Below are 22538 nucleotides of genomic sequence, written 5' to 3'. Positions count from 1 at the left end.
ATACGTACACCTTTGATCAGACATACAGATGACGGTGTGGGTCGAATTCTTAGCGTTCCTCATCCAGAAGGCAAGACAGGGTTGAGCTGATACAAAAGCACCTAGAAATCAATGGCTGTTGATTGGTTATTGTGTCAACCAATCCAACTGAACGTTGTCATTTGTCATGAGTTGCAGTTTTTGTTTTCTGAGTTTCATCTGTTTTGTGTGCGTGAAGTATGAACTGACACGTTAGGCAAGTTTTTATATATAATATAGACAATCTTTTAATATATAATTTTCCATAAATTTATAACTTTTTTTGCCCATATTTACAATGGGAAACAATGTTAATGATCTAATGAATGTCCCGTTTTCTGTCAGAACTTTTGCGGATTGTATGACTGTAGTCGAAAGAGGCAAGTCTCGTCCTCCTCATCTTCCAAATTTACTGAGCAAGCACAAAGATGCAAAAACTAAGTACATGAGACACTTCTCTATTTCACAATACAGTAGAATGAATTCCTGGATGTGAAGTGCAGTCAATACTTTTTTTGTTGGCCTTGTTCATTCATTATTCATTCAGATAGAAAAGCTTTTGGAATAAACATGGATATTTTGACTTTAATCATTTAACAGCAGTAGTTCAAAAACACGAGTGCTCCCAATCACATGTTCAGTCATTTTTAAATGACTGAACATGTGATTGGGAGCACTCATGTTTATCTAATCTAATGATTTATCATTAGATTAGATAAAGTATTGCCCTTCCTAGTTTTGCATCATTGGCAAACAACTGAATATCCATCTCATCTTGTTCAAGACTTTTTTCAGAATGTGTTATAGTGGGCGAGTTCATTATAATGGTGCTTGCAATAGGGAGAGTAGGCTCTATATGCAACCCAGAAGATGTTGCATAAGAGCATTGAAGCATTAATGTAGCGAAATAGTTAAATAAATTCTCTAAGTTTTATTATGACAGTGTTCTGGTATAAAAGCTATGAACAAAAGATGAAAACCAATATAAATAGATTTAGAATTAAAAATGTGAATTAAACTTGGGTAGGTTGTTGCATAAAATTAAAGTAGAAGGTTCAGGAGTTAGTACATCCCTCCCCATTTTTTTTTTTTTTAATTAATTTCCATTGAAACAATTCTCACTGCTTGACTGTTTTCTAGAAAAACATCTTATTAAAAGAATTGACTGATAACAAAAATGTAGGAGTTGAACAGAAATGTGAATTGTATGTTATTATTGAGTTAATATTATTAAATGTATTATTATTTAGTAAAACGTTGTTTTAATATAACCTTGCAATCTGCTTATGTTGTCCTGAGAGAATTTATAGTACAGTGAAAATATAAAATAATTTCAATAACTATTAATTTATATATTCTCATTTTGAGTGTACTGTAGATTAACAAATCCAACCCATTTATGTTAAAAATAATAATAAATAATTGAAGCTTTGATTATCATATTAGTTAAGCATAGTTTGTTTTTATAATTAATAAACTGTAATTCATTCTAATTCTAGAAGTTGAAGAGAGTGTTGATCTGGCAGCTCAGTTAGAAACATCAGTGTGTGTCGGAAAAACTGCATTTGCCAAGATGCAGGGAGATCTTGATAAAAGGAAAAGTCATCACAGAAGAAGTACTTCGTCACATGATAACTTGACTTATGAAGCTCAAAGAAGGAACAAGTAAGAAAGTTTTCAAGCCTGTTTTATTTTGTGAAAAAATAATTGCATTCTGAAAATTAGCATGCAGGTTTCTGTTCTGTTTTATAGTTCTGGAGAATCATATAACAAGCTGTAATTTTAGCTGTGAAAAATAGTTAAGTATTTAAACTATGTGTTATTTAAAATTTGGGAAGTTTAAATATGTTCATTATAAATTTGGGGATAAAACAAAACCACTCTAAAAGTACAGTGAAAATATAAAATAATATCAATAACTATTAATTTATATATTCTCATTTTGAGTGTACTAGATTAACAAATCCAACCCAAATAATAAGACACAACTAGCTGAATCAGCCCATGCTATAAGGCCAATCAGAAGAAGTGCTAGTTAATGATGTACTTTTGGTACCTGCAAGTATGGCTCTCTTAAAGTGGCCTAGAGGCTTTAAACTATAGCTTTTATCATTCCTTTTAACATATCCACTGATTTCCATACCGTTCATAATGGTTTGTACCAGCAATTACTGATGCCACTATAGGACAAATGAACTAAAGGTTTATTACATCAGAAGATATGTTTGTACCAAAATCAGCATCTTCAGAGCACAGTACATTTATCAGAAACATGTAGTTAGAGCAACAGCCAGGTATGTTGTGGCAGTATGCACAGTATGTGTGCTCTAGGGCTGGGCTAAAGATAGAGGCATCCTGTGCCATTGAGCTAAACATCTTGAAAAACACTTTTCAAATTTTGGGTAACTTAATGTAGCTATACTTTTAGATTAGAGGATTGCTTCATTGCTGCACTCCTTTGCTTCACTCTCAATGTAGCACTTCATTGCTGCATTGAGCTTCCATAGCTTAATTAGCATTGATGATGCCCTTCAATCAGAAACAATCTGTCTAGGACATGAAGAACTTATATCCAGACTTTCCGGATGAGGGGTGAGTTAACTGGTCTCATATGGAGATGGTAAGGTCTTTCTTCCCAGAAACTTTGGTTTTTCATTCTGCAAAACAGATAAACCCACCAGGAGAATATCCACAATTTATAGACAATACAGATAGGATTAAGCACTCTATCATAAGCAATGAGCAAATTGGTAAGATGCTAAGTTACTTGTCTGTGACATGCCAGTGAGCATAACAAAAGGGAAGATAGCTGAATTGCTGTAGTGTATTACAGCAAATTCAAATAAGGAATAGCTGCTCTCAAATTCAATACAACATGATGGAATTTCATGCTGGCTGTGATGTTGTACAATTCAGTAAGTCTCCCCTAATATGTTTGTCAGAGAACTAGAGCCAACAGTGAAAACTCAAATGCCAGAACTCCAAATCACCATCAAGAGATTTCAGAATTGGCATCATCGGCATAAGATGCATCAAAAGAAAAGAAGTACAACTAGCAGAAGACATAGAGAAGTACCAGGTTGATATAATTGGCATTAGTGAAATAAAGAAAACAAAAACAAGTGAGATTCTTCTAAATAATTGTGCCCTTCAATTGGAGACCTACATTTGATTCTCTTTGTGACAAGAGGGATCTTTATATGGGCTTTTTCAGTTGAAGGTAAGTTAGCCAATGTCATATGGAAGTAGCATGGTTCTCCCCCCTTCCTGGAAACTCATGTTTTTCATTCCACACACAGACAGATTGGCCATGAGAACATGCAATTTACAGAAAAAATACTATTGTTGGCGGTGATGGACAATAGATAGTGTTGATGGTATAGTGTCATTGTGTATTGTTGGAGAATTAAATAGTAGGGGAGTAGCGTGCCCTCCTGCAATGAGTTCTTTGGACTCCTTGGAAGTGTCATGTAATAATAACTATTATGAGATGCTAAATTCAGACAGTAATGATCAGGGAAAGCAAGTAGTAGTAGCAATAAAAAACTAAATAAAAAATCCTTAGACCCCCCCCCCCCCATAGTACAAATACAGTTCAAGTACAGATTTGCATACATATAGCTTTTCATGAGTGGGAGCTGCATAAAACGGTATTCAAAACAAAACACAAGGATATGCTTCTTAAATGGCAGCCAGTATCAAACAAAATGATGTGGACGAACATCATTTTTCTTGATACTGGACAAAGACTGATTTGTGCCTATGGTCCTGCAAGTTCTATGATGGAAGAAGTGGAGGAATTTGATTCTAATCTTTAGAGTACCTGTGGCATAATTAAAATTAATAACTTAACACATAAAACCAACAGTAATAACTTTAATGAATTAAAGGTACAAATATTTCATACTGAAAGTAACAGTACATCATCAGTGTAGAACCAACAGTTAAAGGAATGGAATCCAAAGTACAGAACAGTCAGTGGATTACCAATTAAATTGTTGCAGCATGCCAAAAGATTAATATTAATAAAATATTATTAACTAATTCTTAAAAACTATTTCATTGATGGTTGCATAAGATGAGAATCTCCCAAACTTTTGGGGGAGAGAGAGAGTCATTTCGATTCAAATTCGGCCAATGTAAAAGGGCTTCATTAAAGTTATAAGTATATCTACTATTCTTGTAAATAGACTTATATGTTGGTGATACATAACTGTTAATTTTAAAGAAATACAACGTATACTATTATATTAATTAAATAACTTTAATTAATACTTCCAATATTTCAGTAATGTTACATTACCATCTTGAGGGAACATAAAAATTAATGAAATGTGCATGCAGGCACTAACACTGAACAAATATGGCTGAAGACAACTGAAGTCAGTCCTAGAGTCCTAAAGGGTGCCACCTAGTGGATCAAATTGGGTATTAATCTTGGCTGTTGGGCTGATGTTCTAAGAATGCAAGCCACCCATATTTGTGGCAGTCTTATGCATCCAAATTTGGTTTGGGGAGTTTCTTAAAGCTGAGGCTGATTCTAAGAATAATCTCTCATATTTAAACTTGCTGCAGTGTAGTAAGGAGGCTTTATTCCAATGTATTTTATGGCGGGTATCCAAAGCATGGTCAGCAAGTCCTGAGGTGGCTGTAATTGTGGAAATGGATATAATCCTTATGTTCAGATTTCCTGATATTAGCTGTCTTGCCTGTTTAACCCTAGTAAAACAGTTTACAACTACAAAGGACCTGGTAAACTCCAGGTAGGTCTAGAAGAAGTGGCTGGTCCTTGGGAGAGCAGATAAGAGAAGCCAATTTTTATATGGTTTGTAACAAGTTGTCAAGTCATATTTTTTTATGGATTTTTGTTAACTTTTCAGAAGTACCCTGAATGTAAGGAATAGTGATAAATAGAGGAGTCCCTGTCGGAGGGGGGGGGGAGGGTAGGCTAACTGGTTTTAATATTTTTTGGATTTTATGGAGGTTGTATCCATTGGCTACAAAGGTGTTAAGAATATGATTAAGTTGGGAGGGGAGTGGTGTGATTGCTGGTGAATGTATCTACCTGTATGTATAGGTTTTCTGTAAACTGAAAAAGCCAGGGATCCATCAGGCTGGCATGTAATCAGAGTATCTAGGAAAGGGAGATTGTTATTGTTTTCTTTTTCTAATGTAAACTGGATCCTGGGGTGTTGATTGTTTAGGTGTGATAAGAAGTTTTGGAGTGTGTCCAGGCCACGTGACCAAATAGCGAACACATCATCTACATAGCGTAGCCAAACAATAAGTTTAAGTAGGGCCGAGTTGAAGGCTTTTTCTTCAAAGGTCTCCATAAAGAAGTTGGCCAGAAGTAGAGAGAGTGGAGAACCCATGGATGTCCCCTCTATTTGTTTATAGAATTTTCCTTGCCAAAAGAAATATCCTGAGTTCATGGTGAACTGAAATAGGGCTGAGATATCGGGAGGAAATTTGTCTTGGATGAGGTCCAAGGTATCTATGAGTGGAACATTGGTGAATAAGGAGGAGACATCAAAACTGACCATTACGTCAGTGTGATGGAGTGAGAGGTTTTCTATAAAAGTCTATTTTTGAGGGTGAATGTTATCTTCTTAGTTCGTAACTAAAAGTTATTACTGTTGGTTTTATATGTATTAAGTTATTAATTTTAAGAAGGAATTTGATGTCATTACAGAAGGTAGCTGATGTGGAAGAAAGAAAATGGAAGTGTTGATCTTTGTTAGAAATATTAACAGCAAAGTAGGAAATGAATACCAGACAAGCAGAAATATTTTGAGAAAATTTGCAGAAAAAACCAATAATAAATGCCTTCTGCATTTCTATTCAGGACATGGACTACTTTATGCTGGAACTTACTAGACCTGTTCCATCATTAAGATGCACAAATTCACATGGAGAGTACACTCTCATTCACTGCTATTATTAATAACAATATTGTCATGCTGGTTCAGGATGCAACAGTATGCTGGAGATTTGGAATAGGAAGTTATCAGCATTTAATTTTGAGCAAGGTAAAATTTAATATTATACTGAAAAGAAAACTGTGTGAGAAAGTTCTAAAAAGAAACATAGTCAAGCTACTTTCATAGGTGAACTGTATAACCAAATATACAAATAGTATTCTAGAAAAAATGAGAATTTATTGACAAGAATAAAACCTTAGACTCATTTGCAAACTGAAGAAAACACTGGTTAATTTAACCAATGAGCATGTGGGGAAGTTGTCTTCAAGGATAGGAAGAACAGAATCCCCATGGTGGACTTAGAAAGTTAAAAGGTGCAGTCATCAAAAAAAAGAAAGCATATTGGAAGTTCCTAGCAAGTAAATCAACATGTTTGCTAAGAGAATATAGAGAAAAATATAAGAATGCAAAGTAACTAAACAAAAGTCATGGAAAACTTTGTTAAGAATATCATCATCATTTATTCATTCATGAATAGGGAAATATATACATTAAGATGCACAATATTAATAATATTAATATAACATTAATTATTAAAGAATATTAATATAACAAAAATTCATGGACATAGCCTACTGCAGTGTTTCCCAACCTTTTTGATGTTGCAGACCCCCCCCCCCCGTAGCGAATATTAATTCACCACAGCCCTCATAAAATCCAAAATGGAAATTTTTTATATTTGACATATCATAAAGATAATAGAGAAGTAATAAATTACAATTTTACAACACTAAATGTGTCATTTATGACAATGCAATACTGTTATAAATGGAGATATTCGGAAGAATATGAACATATTCTTCCGAATATATCTCATTTCTCAACTTCAAACCACGCAATAGATTGGGATAACAGCTCCATGCCATATATAGAAGAGGATTATAGTTTTTAAAGAAGCTACAGTAGTCCTACAAACAGGTTATAACCTTAATTGTAACCAAGGAGTTATATTAAAGGATATATGGAAAAATATGATTAACTCGTTAAGTTTAACGGAGCTACATTACGCCGAAAATTATGTAACGCGACTTTGTAAAAATGACTGACTCTTCACGCTTCATGTCACGCGAGCCTTCGAATTTTGTCTAACTGTTGTTAACCATTACTGCATTCCTTTGTTTTTTTTTGCATTTACTAGTAGTTTTTTTTTACATTCTCGTTTGACAAAGCTAGTCAGTTACAGCTAGCGAAACTAGTAGACGTCTTTGTATATATGTCTATTAAACATATGGTCTTGTAATCCAAATAGTATGTGTTAATCTAGAATATGAACATATCAATTAGGCCAGGTGTGAGCAACATGATAAGATAAAGTTTAATGAAAATAAACTATCCCACAGACCCCCTTTGAATTACTTCCGGACCCCTGGGGTCCACAGACGACAGTTTGGGAAACACTGGTCTACTGGATGAAAGTGAGCCATGATGTTCTATTTTCTGCCAAATTGTAAATGTCAGATGGTTCATGAACCTCATCTTCAAGAAGTTTGCTTGCATGTTGCCAAACCTGTTTTCTTGGTCTTCCTCTGTGTCCATTAGTGGTTGGCCCTTCCCCAGTTGACTTTTTTGAATTGTTCCTATTAGAGATCTTTGCTTGCTTTCTTCAAGAATGACATACAATATTAGGAATGTGATCTTGCCATGTATATTCTATTATTGTTTGTATTATCACTTGCCATGTATATCCTAGTATTGTTCCAAAGATATTGATGATATTAACTGTTCATTGAGTAGTGATGTTCTCATGTCTAGGTACCACATGTAAATACGGATAGTTTTGTATAGGAATTTTGGTAGTTGTGGTGATGAGATTGAATTTTCAGACATTAGACTTTTTATGGAATTCAAACGTTTTGTTTCTTTCTTTTCACTGTCTAGAGTATCAGTGTGGGAAGCAAGGTTCTTCATCATTTAGTCTGTCTCTTCTGTTCTTTAGGACTTTAGTTTTTATTTATTTTATTTTATATATTTAGCTGACTTATTGGCTGGCTTTTTTAAAATGTTGTAGATATAGCAATCTTATTCCAAACTGCATCAAGCTTAAAAAGAAATTTCCTTCAGCCAGAGTGCTTCAAATCTATGCATGCACAGAGAAAGCAATACTTAAGGAGCAAATTCAGCCTGCAAAAACCTGGCAAAATCAAGTTATAAATCTGAAATCTGAATTCTCCAGTTATATGAATCCTGATACTTGGAAAGTACTTGAAAGGATCACTGATAACTCAGCTAAATATATTCTGGAAAGTATAAAGAAAAACTTATAACCAAATTTCATATATTAAAACAATACCAAAATTTGAATGCCAATCATACAAATTTAACCAATCAGGATTTCTGTCTTCTCACATGTCACTCTAGCAGCAGCCAACCCAAACAAGAGATGCGAGAAGCAACGAACCACATGCAAACAACAGCCATGCAATCAGCTTATGTAACCACACCTTAAATAACGGTGAACTGTCACTACTTAATAAAGGCATAAACTTTGCATAGCACCTGTAACTGTTAATAAACTGGATTTTATATACTATATGAAAGAGGCACCAAATTTCTTCCAACAATATAGCTGATAAAATTCATTTAGAAACCTGTAATGTTTTAAATAATACAAAAGCCATATGTAGTAATATTACCAAAACACAGCCGTTAGCCAAGTCAAAAGCTAATAAGGATATAGTTATAATATAGTCTGACATGTTATAGCATACAGTAGTAAACAAATTAATCTGAACAATCACATTTTAAAGAACAAAATTTTCACAAGAAAATAAGTATAAAAATTAAATGAAGCAATTAGATGTGATTTTTGAGGAACTCTTTCACTTTTTTTGAAATGCGGCAAACTTTAACTAATAATTTAATAATATGTGTTCCTCTGTTTCTAATAAGTTTATGAATTTGCTAAGACATGGACTCTACCAACCTAGAACACATTTTTCTAGAGACTTGGAAAATTAAATTGTGATATAAAGGATAACTTAATACAATCCATTATATCACAATTTAATTTTCCAAGTCTCTTTTTCACTATACCTCACAAGTTTTCTATTAGGTTAATGCAGGAGAGTTACTTGGCCACTGAAGCAATTAGATGTTGTGATTTTTGAGGAACTCTTTCACTTTTTTTGAAATGTGGCAAGGAGTGAGATCCTGTTGGAAGATAAGTTCTTTGTCTTTCTGGATCTGTGGGACTACTCTTTTCTCCAATATTTTTATGTATTGGTCACTTTTCATCATACCATCAACAGGCACAAGTGATTCTGGACTGTCACATGTAAAACAACCCCAGAACATTCTTCTTAGCTGTATGTTTAGGAGTTTGTTGAAGGTGGGCAGGAGAAGTCTTTGTAGCTGCTGATTTGCGAACATAGGGTACTCACTTCTCTTTGGCAAAGAAATGGCTATCATCTGAGAATATGACCTTTTTCCACTTCTCCACTTTTACTCATTAGAGCCTCTTTTTTTGCATAGCTTTTATCAATGGTTGTTTCTTTTTTGGACTGTAGGTAGTCCCCCTGCTTCCAACAATCTTTGCCAGACTGTCATGTCAGAAATATTAATCCCATTAGCTGCCAAGTCTCTATATTAGGTCTGCAGCAGACAATCTTAAATTAATTTTGTTTTTCCTAACGAGTAAACAATCTTAAGTGTAGTTTTCCTTTTCTATCAGGGAAAGGTACCCGTCTCCCTAAAATTGCATTAACAGTACCTAAATCAGAGCCGCGATCAGGGCTTAGGCAGAGAGTCCTGTTCGAGAAGTATATTACAGTCTCCATCAAAAGTCAGTGATACTGTGAATGAGCAACACAGAATGTATAAGATTAATCTTAGAAAGGAATTTTACATAGGCATATGGAATGTCCGGGGTTTACAGATGGGTACTCTTGAGATTGTCTGTAAAGAGATGGATAGGTATAAAATTGACATCTTGGGAATTACAGAGACCAGATGGAATGGAGAAGGTCACTTCAAAAGACAGGATGGTAAGCTAGTTATTTACTCAGGTGGTGACTCAAAATATCATGGGGTAGCTGTGATACTGAAGACAGCTCAGGCAAGAAGCCTTCTTGGTTATAACCCCATTAATGATAGGATACTCTCCATTAGACTTAAGGCTCAGCGTACATATCAATTGTGGTAGTTTATGCACCCCACACGGATAGGCCTGAAGAAGAGAGTGAAGAATTTTATGAAAACTTACAAACTGTTTTGGACTGCCTATCAAGGAGAGACATACTGTACATCTTAGGAGACTTAAATGCAAAAGTGGGAAAGAGTATGAGAGTCATGCTTGAGTGTGGCATGTTTGGTCTGGGTGAACAGCGAAGACGTATCTCGGCCCAATAAGAAAACCAAGAGACCCATGGATATCAGATTCAACATGGGAACTAATCAAAAGAAGGCAGTTGGAAAAACAAAGAGACACAGGGACCAAAGAATACAAGAGATTACATAGAGAAATCAGAAGAGCCATCAAGCAGGACAAGTTCTATACTAATAAATGTGAAGAAATAGAGTTCCAGATGAGAAGGCATAATTATAAAAGAATGCTTTATTTAGTTCGTGACTTAAAGCAGCACAAGTTTAAACCTAAATTGAATGTCATCAAAGACAGGAATGGGTCATTACTAACAGAAGAGTTGGAAATCAAAAACAGATGGAAAGAATACTGTGAGGAACTGTACAGCAGAGTAGATAAAGAAAATGTGGAGTCCTCCCACCAAGAAAATTTTGATTTGGAACCTCCTCCACTTAGGCATGAAGTTGAAAGAGCAGTTAAGCAGCTCAACAGCAATAAGACCCCAGATGCAGATGAAATCCCAGTAGAGTTAATTAAGGCCACAGGGGATGGAGGGATAAGAGTGTTTCATACATTGATCACAAGGATATGGGAGACAGGATCATGGCCTAGAGACTGGAAGAAGTCAGTTTTCATACCACTACACAAGAAAGATGATATGAAGGCATGCCAGAATTATAGAACTATTAGTTTGATATCTCATGCAAGCAAACTTTTATTAAAGATCATGCTAAATAGGATTGAGGCCAAAGTTGAGGCAGAGATGCCCAAGGAACAAGCAGGTTTTAGGAAAGGTATGGGCACCAGAGATCAGATCCTTTGCCTTAGACAGATCATAGAAAAATATAAAGAATTCAGACTCCCTCTGGTAATGTGTTTCTTAGACTACTCTAAAGCTTTTTGACTGTATTGAGCATGTGAAACTGTGGGAAGTAATGAAAAGAATGGGTTTTCCTCAACACACTATCAGGTTGATAGCCACCTTGTATAAGGAACAAGAAGCCACAGCAAGAACAGGTGTTGGATTGACTGACTGGCTTCAAGTTGGAAAAGGAGTTAGACAAGGATGTTTACTTTCTCCTCACTTGTTTAGTATATATGCAGAGGACATCATGCGTGAAGCAATGGATGAACTCAGGATAGCAATTAGGATAGGAGGTAGATTGATCAGTAATCTGAGGTATGCTGATGATACAGTACTCCTTTGTAATGACATGGAAAAACTAGGACTAATTCTTAACAAAGTTAACAAGATCAGTGATAACAGAGGACTTCAACTCAATTCTAGCAAGACAAAGATAATGGTTCTCAAAGGAAAAACAAGTGTACCTTAATGGAGAAAGAATTGAGGAAGTCAAGCAAGTTTGAGTACTTGGGATCCATTATTAATCTGAAGAATTACTGTTCAGAAGATGTCAGAAAAAGGTTAGGAATGGCTAAAACAGCAGTCAGAGACCTGTCTAAAATCTGGAAGGATGGATCTATCTCCATGGGAACAAAGTTGAGGATTTTAGATGCAGTTGTTTTTCCAACAGCGACTTATGGATGCAAGACTTGGAACCTAAAGAAGTCAGATAAGAAACAGATATCTGCTTTTGAGATGTGATGTTACAGAAGGCTGTTGAGGATATCATATACTGAAAGGCATACAAATGAATGGGTGTTAAAAAAGATTAGTAGAATTTTAAGGCTCCTTAAGGATATTGACAGAAGAAAGTTAAAATATTTTGGACACATAGAAAGGATGGAAGGAGGACTTCTCAGAATAGTAATAGAAGGTAAAATTCCTGGAAAAAGAGGCAGGGGTAGACCATCAATGAGATGGATGGATGGCGTGTGTGGAGTGACTGATCTTCAGAGAGTTGAGGCTGCCAGAAAAGCAGACAACAGGACTACATGGCGAGGCCTGGTGTGGAACATCACCGAGCATCGGAGTGACCATACGTCATCTGTAGATGCCCAGTGAACATAGAGAGAGAAAAACCAATACCACAAGCATTGGAAATTTGTCTTTGAGTCATGGATGTATGCTGAAAAAATGTACATATTTTTCAATGCTTTCTTGGAGATTTATTCATTTTATAGCTACAGAAAAATAAAACACTACAAATGTCAACTTGTTGACGCTATTAAAAACACACAACACTGTTAATAAACATTGTAGAGACAGTTAAAACATGCAGCACTCAATCAAAATAGTGAACCAAAACCAAAATGAGTGCAAACTGAAACAAAAACTTGATAAAAATTCTTCTTGTTCGGATTAATTTGTTTGCTATTATAGTTATAATATAGTACGGTCATCCTAAACAGATCTTGATGAATTTAATCAAATGAATCAATTATTCTCAGATAGCAGTACTTATCAACTTGCGAACTATAATCCAACCAACAGGATTAAGGGGAAAAAACTGTCAAATTACTTATGTCTGTCACTTCATGGCTAATCAGACAATATTAAAAAACTTAGCACATTAGTAGGGGTGTGAGGACTAGATTTTTTGCTTGGAGAGTTGTGAATGCGTGAATAAGTTGCCAGAGTCAATTGTGAGTACTTTTTCTGTTAATGGGTTCAAGGAGAGATATGATAGATTATGTGGATCGATTGGGTCTCCCGCGATGAGTCTTCGTACTCCTGGAGGTGCCCATATAATAATAATTAAGCTCTCTCTCTCTTCCAGAATTCATAGAATTCTCAGAGTTCACGAACATAAGCTCCACTCGACTAATAGTTGAAAGTATAGATAGCCCTAATTATTAGCTAGCCAAGAAATTAACATCAGCACTCAGAGAGTTGGCAAGTCTCTTTTATAAAGAACACACAACACTTCACAAACAAAATTAAAAGTATAACACTCGACAAAGATGATTTATTAGTCATTTTGATATTTCTGCCCTTTTCATAAATGTCCCAATCACTGACACATTTCTTCTACAGAATAAATTTTGCTCAATATTACGGCTCTTTGCCCATGTACTACGTTCCATTTACTTCATATGGCAAAATAATTTTTACCTACAAAAAGAAGGTACAGCGATAGGTTCACCACTTCCCTTTCCCTTCCAATTGCTAACTTTTATATGGAAGCTTTTGAACAACATTCTCTAAATTCCTTACAGTTACAGTTTGGCTTAGATGCACTGATGATGTTTCGTTATCTGGCTATAGAGCCACCAAACTTTAAACATTTTCCTCAGCTACCTGAACGACATGAGCCCACAATATTTATCATTGAAATTGAAAATCAAAACTCGTTTCCTTTCCTGGTCTTTCCTCACACAGTCTATCCTTTACTGCCTACCATAAGCCTATACATACTGGCCAGTATGTATATGTTGTCTTACCACCACCTTTCACTAAACCTTCGAGTCATCAATCCCCTCAAAAACAGAGCTATAACAATTTGCTTTAATGAACAAGCCTTTAAACCTGAATTACAAATTATTAGCAACAAATTTATAAATAATGGCTATAGCAAGAATATAATCAATGAAATTCATCATAAAACTTACCAAAAAATTAAATGCAATATTTAAATGCAAATAATATAAATTACAGTAAAACCACAGCTGTCGTCTTCTTTTTCTGCAGCTTGTCCCACTTACGTAAGGTTTGTAGTGAGTCTCCTCCACATCCTGCTGTCTGACTCTATCCACATCCAAGTTCTTCATCCTCAGGTCCTCCTCCACCAGCTCCCCAGTCTCTTCTTTAGCTGCCCCTGCTTCCTCCTCCCAGCACATCCATCTGCATGACCTTTCTTCCCACCTACTCGTCCTTTCTCCTCATTACATGACCAGACCATCTCAACCTTGCCTCCTGTATCTTTGCTCCTAAGTTCGTAACCTTCACCATTCCCTTTACATAGTCATTTCTCAAACGATCCTTTCTAGTCACACCACACATCCACCTAAACATTATCATCTCCGCTACCTCCATCCTGCTGATGTTATTTTTCCATCAGGGCCACAGTTTCCATAGCATACTTCATAGCTGGCCTCTCTACTGTTCTGCAGATTTTGCCTTTTAGATTGATCTGCACTCTCTTATCATGTAGCACGCCAGCCATCTCTCTCTCCAGTTCCTCCATCCTGCATCCCACTTCTTTCTCACCCTCGCCATCCTTTTTCACTGTTGAACCTAAGTACATAAGGTCACTAACCTTCCTGATGACATTTCCTTCCAGCTCCAGATCTGTCTCTTGGCTGCCATCCACTTTGCAACACATGTACTCTCTTACTTATGCTCAGTCTCATACCTCTCTTTTCCAGTACTTTCCTCCAACTTTTCAATTTAGCTGCCACTTCTTCTCTTGATTCTGTACACAGCATGATGTCATCTGCATACAACATAGTCCAAAGCACGTGTTCTCTCACCACCTCCATCACAATATTAAACAGGAACGGATTTAATGCTGACCTTGATGCAAGCCAACTGTCACTGGAAAACTTTCTGTCTCTCCCAGGCAGGTCCGAACTCTTTTCTTCACATTTCTGTACATCCTACACCAACCTGACATATTTCTCCTGTACCTTATTCTCCCTCAGACACTTCCAGAATTTTTGCCTTGGCACTCTATCATACGCTTTCTAAAGATCTATAAACATCAGATGTAGCTCCCATTGTTTCTCTTTAAACTTTTCTATCATCTGTTGTCATCAACCAGGCATGAAGCCAAATTGCTCCTTTGCAATCTCCACCTCCTTTCTCAGTCTTCCATCAAGAACCGTTTCTAAGATTGTCGTTGTGTGGGACATGAACTTTATTCCTCTGTAATTCTTACAGTCTTGTGCATCTCCTTTACCCTTGTAGATGGGAACAAGAGTACTTTCCCTCCATTCCTCAGGTTTATTTTCCTGTTGACAAACTTTTATGAACAGGTCCTACAGTAGGTCAATTCCCTCTTCCCCTAGTGCCTTTCATGCCTGCACTGGGATCCTGTCAGGGCCCACCAATTTTCCATTCTTCATCCTACTCAACTTCCACTCTACTGATGTTCTGCACAATCCCCCTCATAAGGCTGCCGTCTTCTCTGTGAATTCTCACATTTTCTCATTCTAAAGCCCTTCAAAGTATATTCTCCATCTGTTCATTACATCTATATCTTTCCTTAATACTCTTCCTTCGCAGTCTTTGATCTGCCTCACCTGCTAGATGTCCTTTGATGCCTTATTTTTACATTTTGCCAGTCGATAAATTGTTCTCTGTCCTTTTGTTTCTAATTGATCAAAAAAGATCTTGATACACCATTGCCTTTGCCTGCACAACAATTCTCTTGGCTTCTCTTTCTGTACTCCTCTCCTCCTCCACTCTTGACTTATTCCACTTCTTCTTGGCCTTCACTACTTCTTGCACATTTTTATTCTGCTACCAACCCTCCTTCTGCTCTCTAATCTTTACAGATGTTTCACTGAGCACCTCGACTGTACAGCTGAGAATTGCTTTTGAATTGCATCTCCACCAATCTTGTACACACACACTTTCTAGTCCATCCAAAATCCTCTCTAACATCCCCTCTTTAAAAAGTTTCCTTGCGCTCTCTTCTTTTAACACGTTCATTGCCAATCACGCGATATCACGTGGTGCGAGTTCTCACCTGTCGGTCGATCACGCATTATCGCGTGGACGTCACTATCAAGTAAAAAAAATTGGCCACCACACGAAATTCCAATTTTCAGCTTGGCAATGAACATGTTAAGCAAAACCACTAAGTTGGCTTCATCCCATGGCTTCCAAAGGTTCTTATCTTCGACCTTATTTTAAAGTCTGCACACAGCTGCCAGTGTTATTGCTGCGCCACTCGATCTGTTGGGATTACCTTACAATTTGTTACTGCTTTAAGATGTTTTCTTCTAGTCAAAATGTAGTTAATCTGTGAACTGTTGTTACCACTTCTAAATGTTATCAAATGTTCTTCACAATTGCCAGATGAAACGCTACTGCGAGGTCCACAATCCTCTCTCCTTCCTTGTTCATCATTCTTACTCCATGGACGTCATGCACCCTTTCATATTCTGTCCTCCTAATCGCCATCTTGTTTTTCTTCAAGTTCCCTCATTTCTTCATCTAGCACGTTCCAGAACTCATCTTTCTCCTCTGCTGTACAGCCAACTTTCAGGGCATAGACACATGAGATGACCACTTGCTCTTCTCCAAGACCCAGTTTCATTCTCATGATCCTGTAGTTCATCCTATCCACTTCCAGTACTCTTCACCCTTCATTCTTCCATGCACCACAATTCTGACACCATTTCTTCCCTCTTTATTCACTCCAGAGTAGAACAATTTATACCTGTCTCCCAGTTCCTTTGCCTTTTCCCCCTTCCATCTAGTCTCCTGCGCACATAAAATGTCCAACTTCCTCATCATGTCTGTCACCTCTCTACCATTCAATGTTCCCACTCGCAACATTCTCTCCACCTGCTGGGCTCACTTCTTTAACTGCATCTGCCCCCTGGTGTGGTAGCCCTCTTCCACTTCTCACAACTGTAGGGATATAGCTGTGCATCACCTAAGGGGTAAGCCCTTAGGTGTGTATCACTTTCTCTTTTACTCATTTGATCATAGCTAGAGCTGGCAGTGAAATTTTATAACCGGATGTCCTTCCTGATGTCAACCCTTGCCATTTATCCAGGCTTGGGACCCATCACCTATTGGGGCTAGCTTGCCCCCTTCGGTAGCTGCATAAGATGAAATGACATAACAAGATAGGAAAGATTCATCCCTAGCCCTCGAATACTCTTATAGCATTGGGGGAAGGAGCAAGAAGAAAGGAGCAGAGAAAGAATGGGAGAGACCAGTAAAACCATAGCTATCCCATACGCTAAAGGATTATTCATTAAAATAAATGAAATCCTACTATTACAATCTTACTGCTACTTTTAAACCACCTATAAAATTTAAAAAAAAAAAAAAACATTTAACTCCTCCAAGGATCCTCTTTTCTTCCTGGGGCATACAAAATCCATTAAACTTGTAACTTAGATTAGAGAAACTGAATGCACAATTCTAATCTTTAAAATAAGAACATAAATGACACATTAAATTTAGTAAATTTTAGTGAAACAGACCTCTTGGATCACACTCTTAACACCCTATACCAAATTGATTGGCAAGTATCTGTTCCTTACATCATACAAAAACTTGGTATGAATGCAAATTCAAGGAAGCCTGTGAAGTTTTGACCAACCATCCTAATCTAAACAATAATGGTGACACAAAAATCCTAAGAATTGGGATTGCACACATCCAGACCACATAAATTCTTTCCAGTTCTCCTGCAAACTCTTACTTTAGGACTCTAAGCCATAATTCCAGCTCTTATTTGCCACCATGTATACTATTTTGTTGTAATTTATCTGAGTAATTATGTGACAGCATGTTGGTCTTCTTAGTATTAATATATCCCTTAATGATTGTAACAAATAACAAGACTCCAGCTTTGATGTAGTAAGAGGGTTTTCACCAGAGGTCAGGCCATTAGTGTTAATGGTTGACCAAATTAGTATGACTTTAGCATACTCTGTAGATTGTAATGCAACTTGTTTCTTTGTATATATGAGAGGGATCTGAAAAGTTCTCAGCCTAACAATGAAAAAACGAATTTATAATTTCAAAATTAGTTTTATTTTTCAACATAATCTCCCTTAAGACTAATACATTTAAGTTAAGGGGATAATAAATCCCTCATTATTTTAAAGCCGGATACGAAACTCGGAGATCGAAATCTAAGAGTTTCATGCTGAAGAACTATCAATGAGTCCAAGTGTAAGTCAATACCAGGGTAGTACAACACTAGGGCAACTCGTGTCAAAGGTGGATCGTCATTATCCTTAATATTTTCTCATAATGTAAAACACAGCTCCTAAGAGATTTATTACTGTTTTACATTATGAGGAGAGGTCACTACCCAGACCAGATTCAACCTTTATTGAGGTCTCATCAGTGAGTAGGTAGACCTGGAATATCAAGGTTTAAGTGAACCGAACTTGCATATACCCCTACTAATGAATTGCCAGACCGGTGTACCCATATATTATTATTACTATGATAAAGAGCCGAGAGGCTATTTTTCCGGCAGCGTAAATTAAGTTAAGGGGAAAATAAATCCCTCATTATTTTAAAGCAGGATATGAAACTCGGAGATCGAAATCTAAGATTTCGTGCCGAAGAACTATCGGCGAGTCCAAGCGTAATTCAACACCTGGGTAGTACAACACTAGGGCAACTCGTGTCAAAGGTGGAGCAAGCTCCGTCACTATCCTTAATATTTTCTCATAATGTAAAACGCAGCTCCCAGGAGATTTTCCCCTTTATTATCCCCTTAACTTAATTTACGCCACCGAAAAAATATCCTCTTGGCTCTTTATTGTACTAATACATTTATTTCAGCAATTCTCCAGCACCATTATCCTGTCCCTGTAGTGGTTCTTAGTAAGATCTGCAAAATACCCATCTACAGCTGCAATCACCTCTTGATTCGAAGAAAAACGCTGACCAGCAAGGAAGAGTTTTAGTTTTGGGAAGAGATAGATGTCAGAGGGAGCCAAATTTGGGGAATAGGGTGGATGTTCCAACAATTCATAGTGCAGATACCTTAATTTTCCCATTGCCAAAAACACCTTTGTTGGGCAGGTGCATTGTCCTGATGAAAGGTGATTTTTTTTTCTTCTGCAAACTGGGTCGTTTCTCACGAATTTTTTCATCTAGTCTGGTTAAAAGATGGAATAATATTCCCCAGTTATTGTTTTACCCTTTTCAAGATGATTAATAAACAAAACACCTTTAGCATCCCAAAACACCAATACCATGACCTTTCTTGCTGATGGAACCAACTTTGTCTTCTTGGGTGCTGAACAACTGGCCACTGTTTGGATTATGGTGTGTAATATTGAATCCAAGTCTCATCCATAGTAATAAATTGATGCACAAAATCAGTTTTATTCTTGATAAAACACTCCAAGCACTGTTTAGAGATTTTCATGCGAGTGCGTTTTTGATCTGCTGTGAGCAAGCGCAGCACCCATCTTGCACAAAGCTTTTTCATGTGCAATTCTTCATGCAAAATATATCCTACACATTCTTTTAAAATGCCTATAGGCCTAGCAATTTCATGCACTTTGACTTACTGGCCATTCAATACCATATCGTGCACTTGATCAATGATTTCTGGTGTTGTTACACTTTTTTTTGACATCCTTCACTTGGATCATCTTAAAGGTTGGTACTGTCACGTTTAAACTCAGCAGTCCATTTCTTAATTGTCAAAAATGAAGAGTGCCCATAAACTTTTCTGAACTTTGAATGAATGAATTTCTTTTGACGTTAAACCTTCTTTTACAAAGAATTTTATAACTACAAGATACTCAATTTTATCCATTTCAAGGGATACAGACAACACTTTTGCTTCAGACAGCTGTATAAAACAAACTACTTGATAGAATGACTTGCAATTTCACATGGATGCTTATGACAGATGTACTGACTTAGAAAAAAAAAAATCTTGTTGATAGTTTTGACATCTATGATCGAGGCCGATAACTTTTCAGACCACCCTCATGTGTATAATTCAGATGATAACCTTGATATGAAGGTCAAAACATCATGATTATTTTGGTTTATGTTAAATTGAAGTTTTACTATAACCCTGTAGTTGTTTCCATAATTTTTTAATAATGAACCTATGTTTGGAGATTGTGTGTTGGGATAGTGTAGTGTGAGAGTTGATTGTAGAAAGCATTCATCTGAAGTCTTAGTGGGTGCATATGTACTGGTTATCGTTGCTTTGGGGTTTGAGTTATGGCCATTATTCTTTCAGAAGCTTCAGATATAGATGACATGTGATGACTATAGATCCTTTTGTTGACTTAGATTTCAATTTCTCCATTACCAGATTTGTCTGCTAATGTATAGATAAAGTTCTTTTTTTTGGAATTTGATGTGACTTCATTCCATTCAGAATCTGTTCTTCACCTGTGTTCTTGAATGCAGACTGCATCAAGGTTTGCTGATTGTGCTATGGTTCAGAGTTTATGAAATTTTGCAGATTTCAAGATGGTATGAACATTGTAAGCATACATAATAAGTGGATTTCTCAGAGTTGATGTTTTGTGTGCCTGCCTCTTTGCTTTAGCTTGTGAGCTGCTGTGAAGGTTTCACTGACATGCCTCATAAATTTGTTTGAGGAAAAAGGAATGGAGGTTGCAGTGTATGATTTTTCTGAATCTCTTTTCCTTTCATAATCAGCAAAAAATCCACTTATCAAGTAGTTGACCCTGATGTGTTTCACCAGCCACGTTAGCTTACTGGAAGTATACCCAGTGTTTCTCACGAAGCAGCAGCTGGGAGGTATGGCTTGGGTTTTGCTCCCAAGAATATAGAATCAGTAAGAATATAGAAGATGAATATTATAAAGATGACAGAATGTTCCAGAAGCTATTGAAGAAGCTTAGAAATGTATGAAAGATAAATATTCTAAATGTGTGTAGTAATACTTTGAAAGATTACTGAATGAAACAAGACAGTGACAGAACAGTAGTAGAAAGTAGTCAAGAGGAATGGAATTATCAGTACATATCAGTACTTAGAATAGAAGAAGCCATCAAAAAACCTGAAATGCAGAAGGGCAGCTGGAATAGACGCTGATATTTTAGCATCTCTTATCTAATATCATCATTCTCCCTATTCACCTAAGGCAGGATGAGGCAACCATGAACAATAGCTTTCCCGTCCACTCTATCTACAACCAAGTTATTTAAATTAATGTAAGATTTCAAACCACTTAAACTATTGATGTTTTCTATCCATTTCATTCTAGATCTTCCTGACAGCATCTTTTATCCTACCTTCCATTCTGGAGAATTTGGGGAAACCAGTAAACATTCTTCATATATCCATACCACTTTAATTGTTGTTACTATTGAAATATGGTAGTGTATTTCTCTAATCTCCTATTCAAGTGTTTCCCACAAACCTCAAACACTTGATTGACAGGCTTTGAAAACAAGTCAAACATGGAGGTACAGTGGATATTCTGCATAATTAGTATGGTGTGTTTAGTCACAAGGTCAAATTCCAAATGATGATTTTAGTACAACTCTCATAGCACCTATCTCTAAATTAAAAAAAAAAAAAAAGAAAAGAAAGGAAAATAAAAGTGAATGTGATAATTACAGAGGAATTACTTTTCTGAGTATTCCAGATAAGAAATATGTATGAATAATTGAGAAGAGGATAACAAAACACAATTTTTATAGAATGGAAGCTTCAAAAAAGAAAAAGCTGGATTCGCTCCAAATAGAAGTTGTCAGGATAGCATTTTCACTTTACAACAAATAGTCGAGAAAATCATAGGAATATAACATGGATTTGTTTTTAAGTTATGCAAATTTCGGAAACACATGGGATAAACAAAACATACATATTCAAAATTTAAGTTATAGCAACAGTTAGATTGGAGGTACAGAAGGATTGTTTGATATAAAATCAGTTATAAGAAGAGTGTACATTATCTCTGCTGTTATTCATCATCTATGTGGATCATGTAGTGAAGGAAAGTGAAATTAGACCTGATAGAAAATTTGGAGATATTAAACTCAACTCTTTACTTTATGCAGACATTATACTACTATAAATTAATCCATTACAGGTCTTCAGGATTCCCTGAGTAAATTGAATAGCAGCTGTAATAAATTTAGTTTGAAAATCAGCAATAAAAAAAGCAGAATAAAGGAAACATCAAATGGAGAACTTATAGAATAAGTAAAACATTTCAGCTCTTTAAGCAAAGTTGTTAGTGAAGATGGCAAACTAAATATCAAAATAGATAACAGAATTAGCAAAGCTGGTTTTGTAAGAAGTGCAGAATGAATTTATATGCATTAAGAGAAATTTGTCAAAATACTACAATAGCAGTGTACAGTTCTCTGGTGGTGATCTCTCCACCAGAAAACTGCTAACACATTATGAATGTTAACAATGCCAAGTTGCTTCCTAATATCCTCATTTTTAGTAGGATACTGCCACTGATTCCATCTATTCACTTGGTTAATATTTCTCAGAACTCATATCTATTGTTCCCACGGGTGTTTTAACTCATCTCTCAGATCCTTAAGTTAAAATTGTTTTGAACACCATCTTGTATATAGCTACTTTAGTACTTTCATCAATTTCTCTCTTATTTCATATAAATTTATTAATTTGATTTCCTTCTATACCAGCTTTGCTAATTCTTGTTTTTTTC

General features: G+C 36.1%; 1 protein-coding gene across 1 annotated transcript in view; it reads left to right on the top strand.

Annotated features, from left to right (window-relative positions):
* LOC150099328 (protein GDAP2 homolog) overlaps positions 1-22538 on the top strand; it is a 165308-nt gene that overhangs the window by 72785 nt on the left and 69985 nt on the right. The window contains exon 7 of the mRNA XM_090403551.1: positions 1518-1683. Within this exon, the coding sequence (XP_090259677.1) occupies positions 1518-1683 (166 nt within the window). The remainder of the gene's footprint in view (positions 1-1517; positions 1684-22538) is intronic.

The sequence above is a fragment of the Typopeltis vanoorti genome, chromosome 14, assembly GCF_054136105.1.
Source record: "Typopeltis vanoorti isolate ZY-2024b chromosome 14, IOZ_Tvanoo_1.0, whole genome shotgun sequence".
NCBI lineage: Eukaryota > Metazoa > Arthropoda > Arachnida > Uropygi > Thelyphonidae > Typopeltis > Typopeltis vanoorti.
The sequence above is the reverse complement of the archived record's forward strand: the minus strand, read 5'-3'. Positions and strand labels throughout refer to the sequence as shown.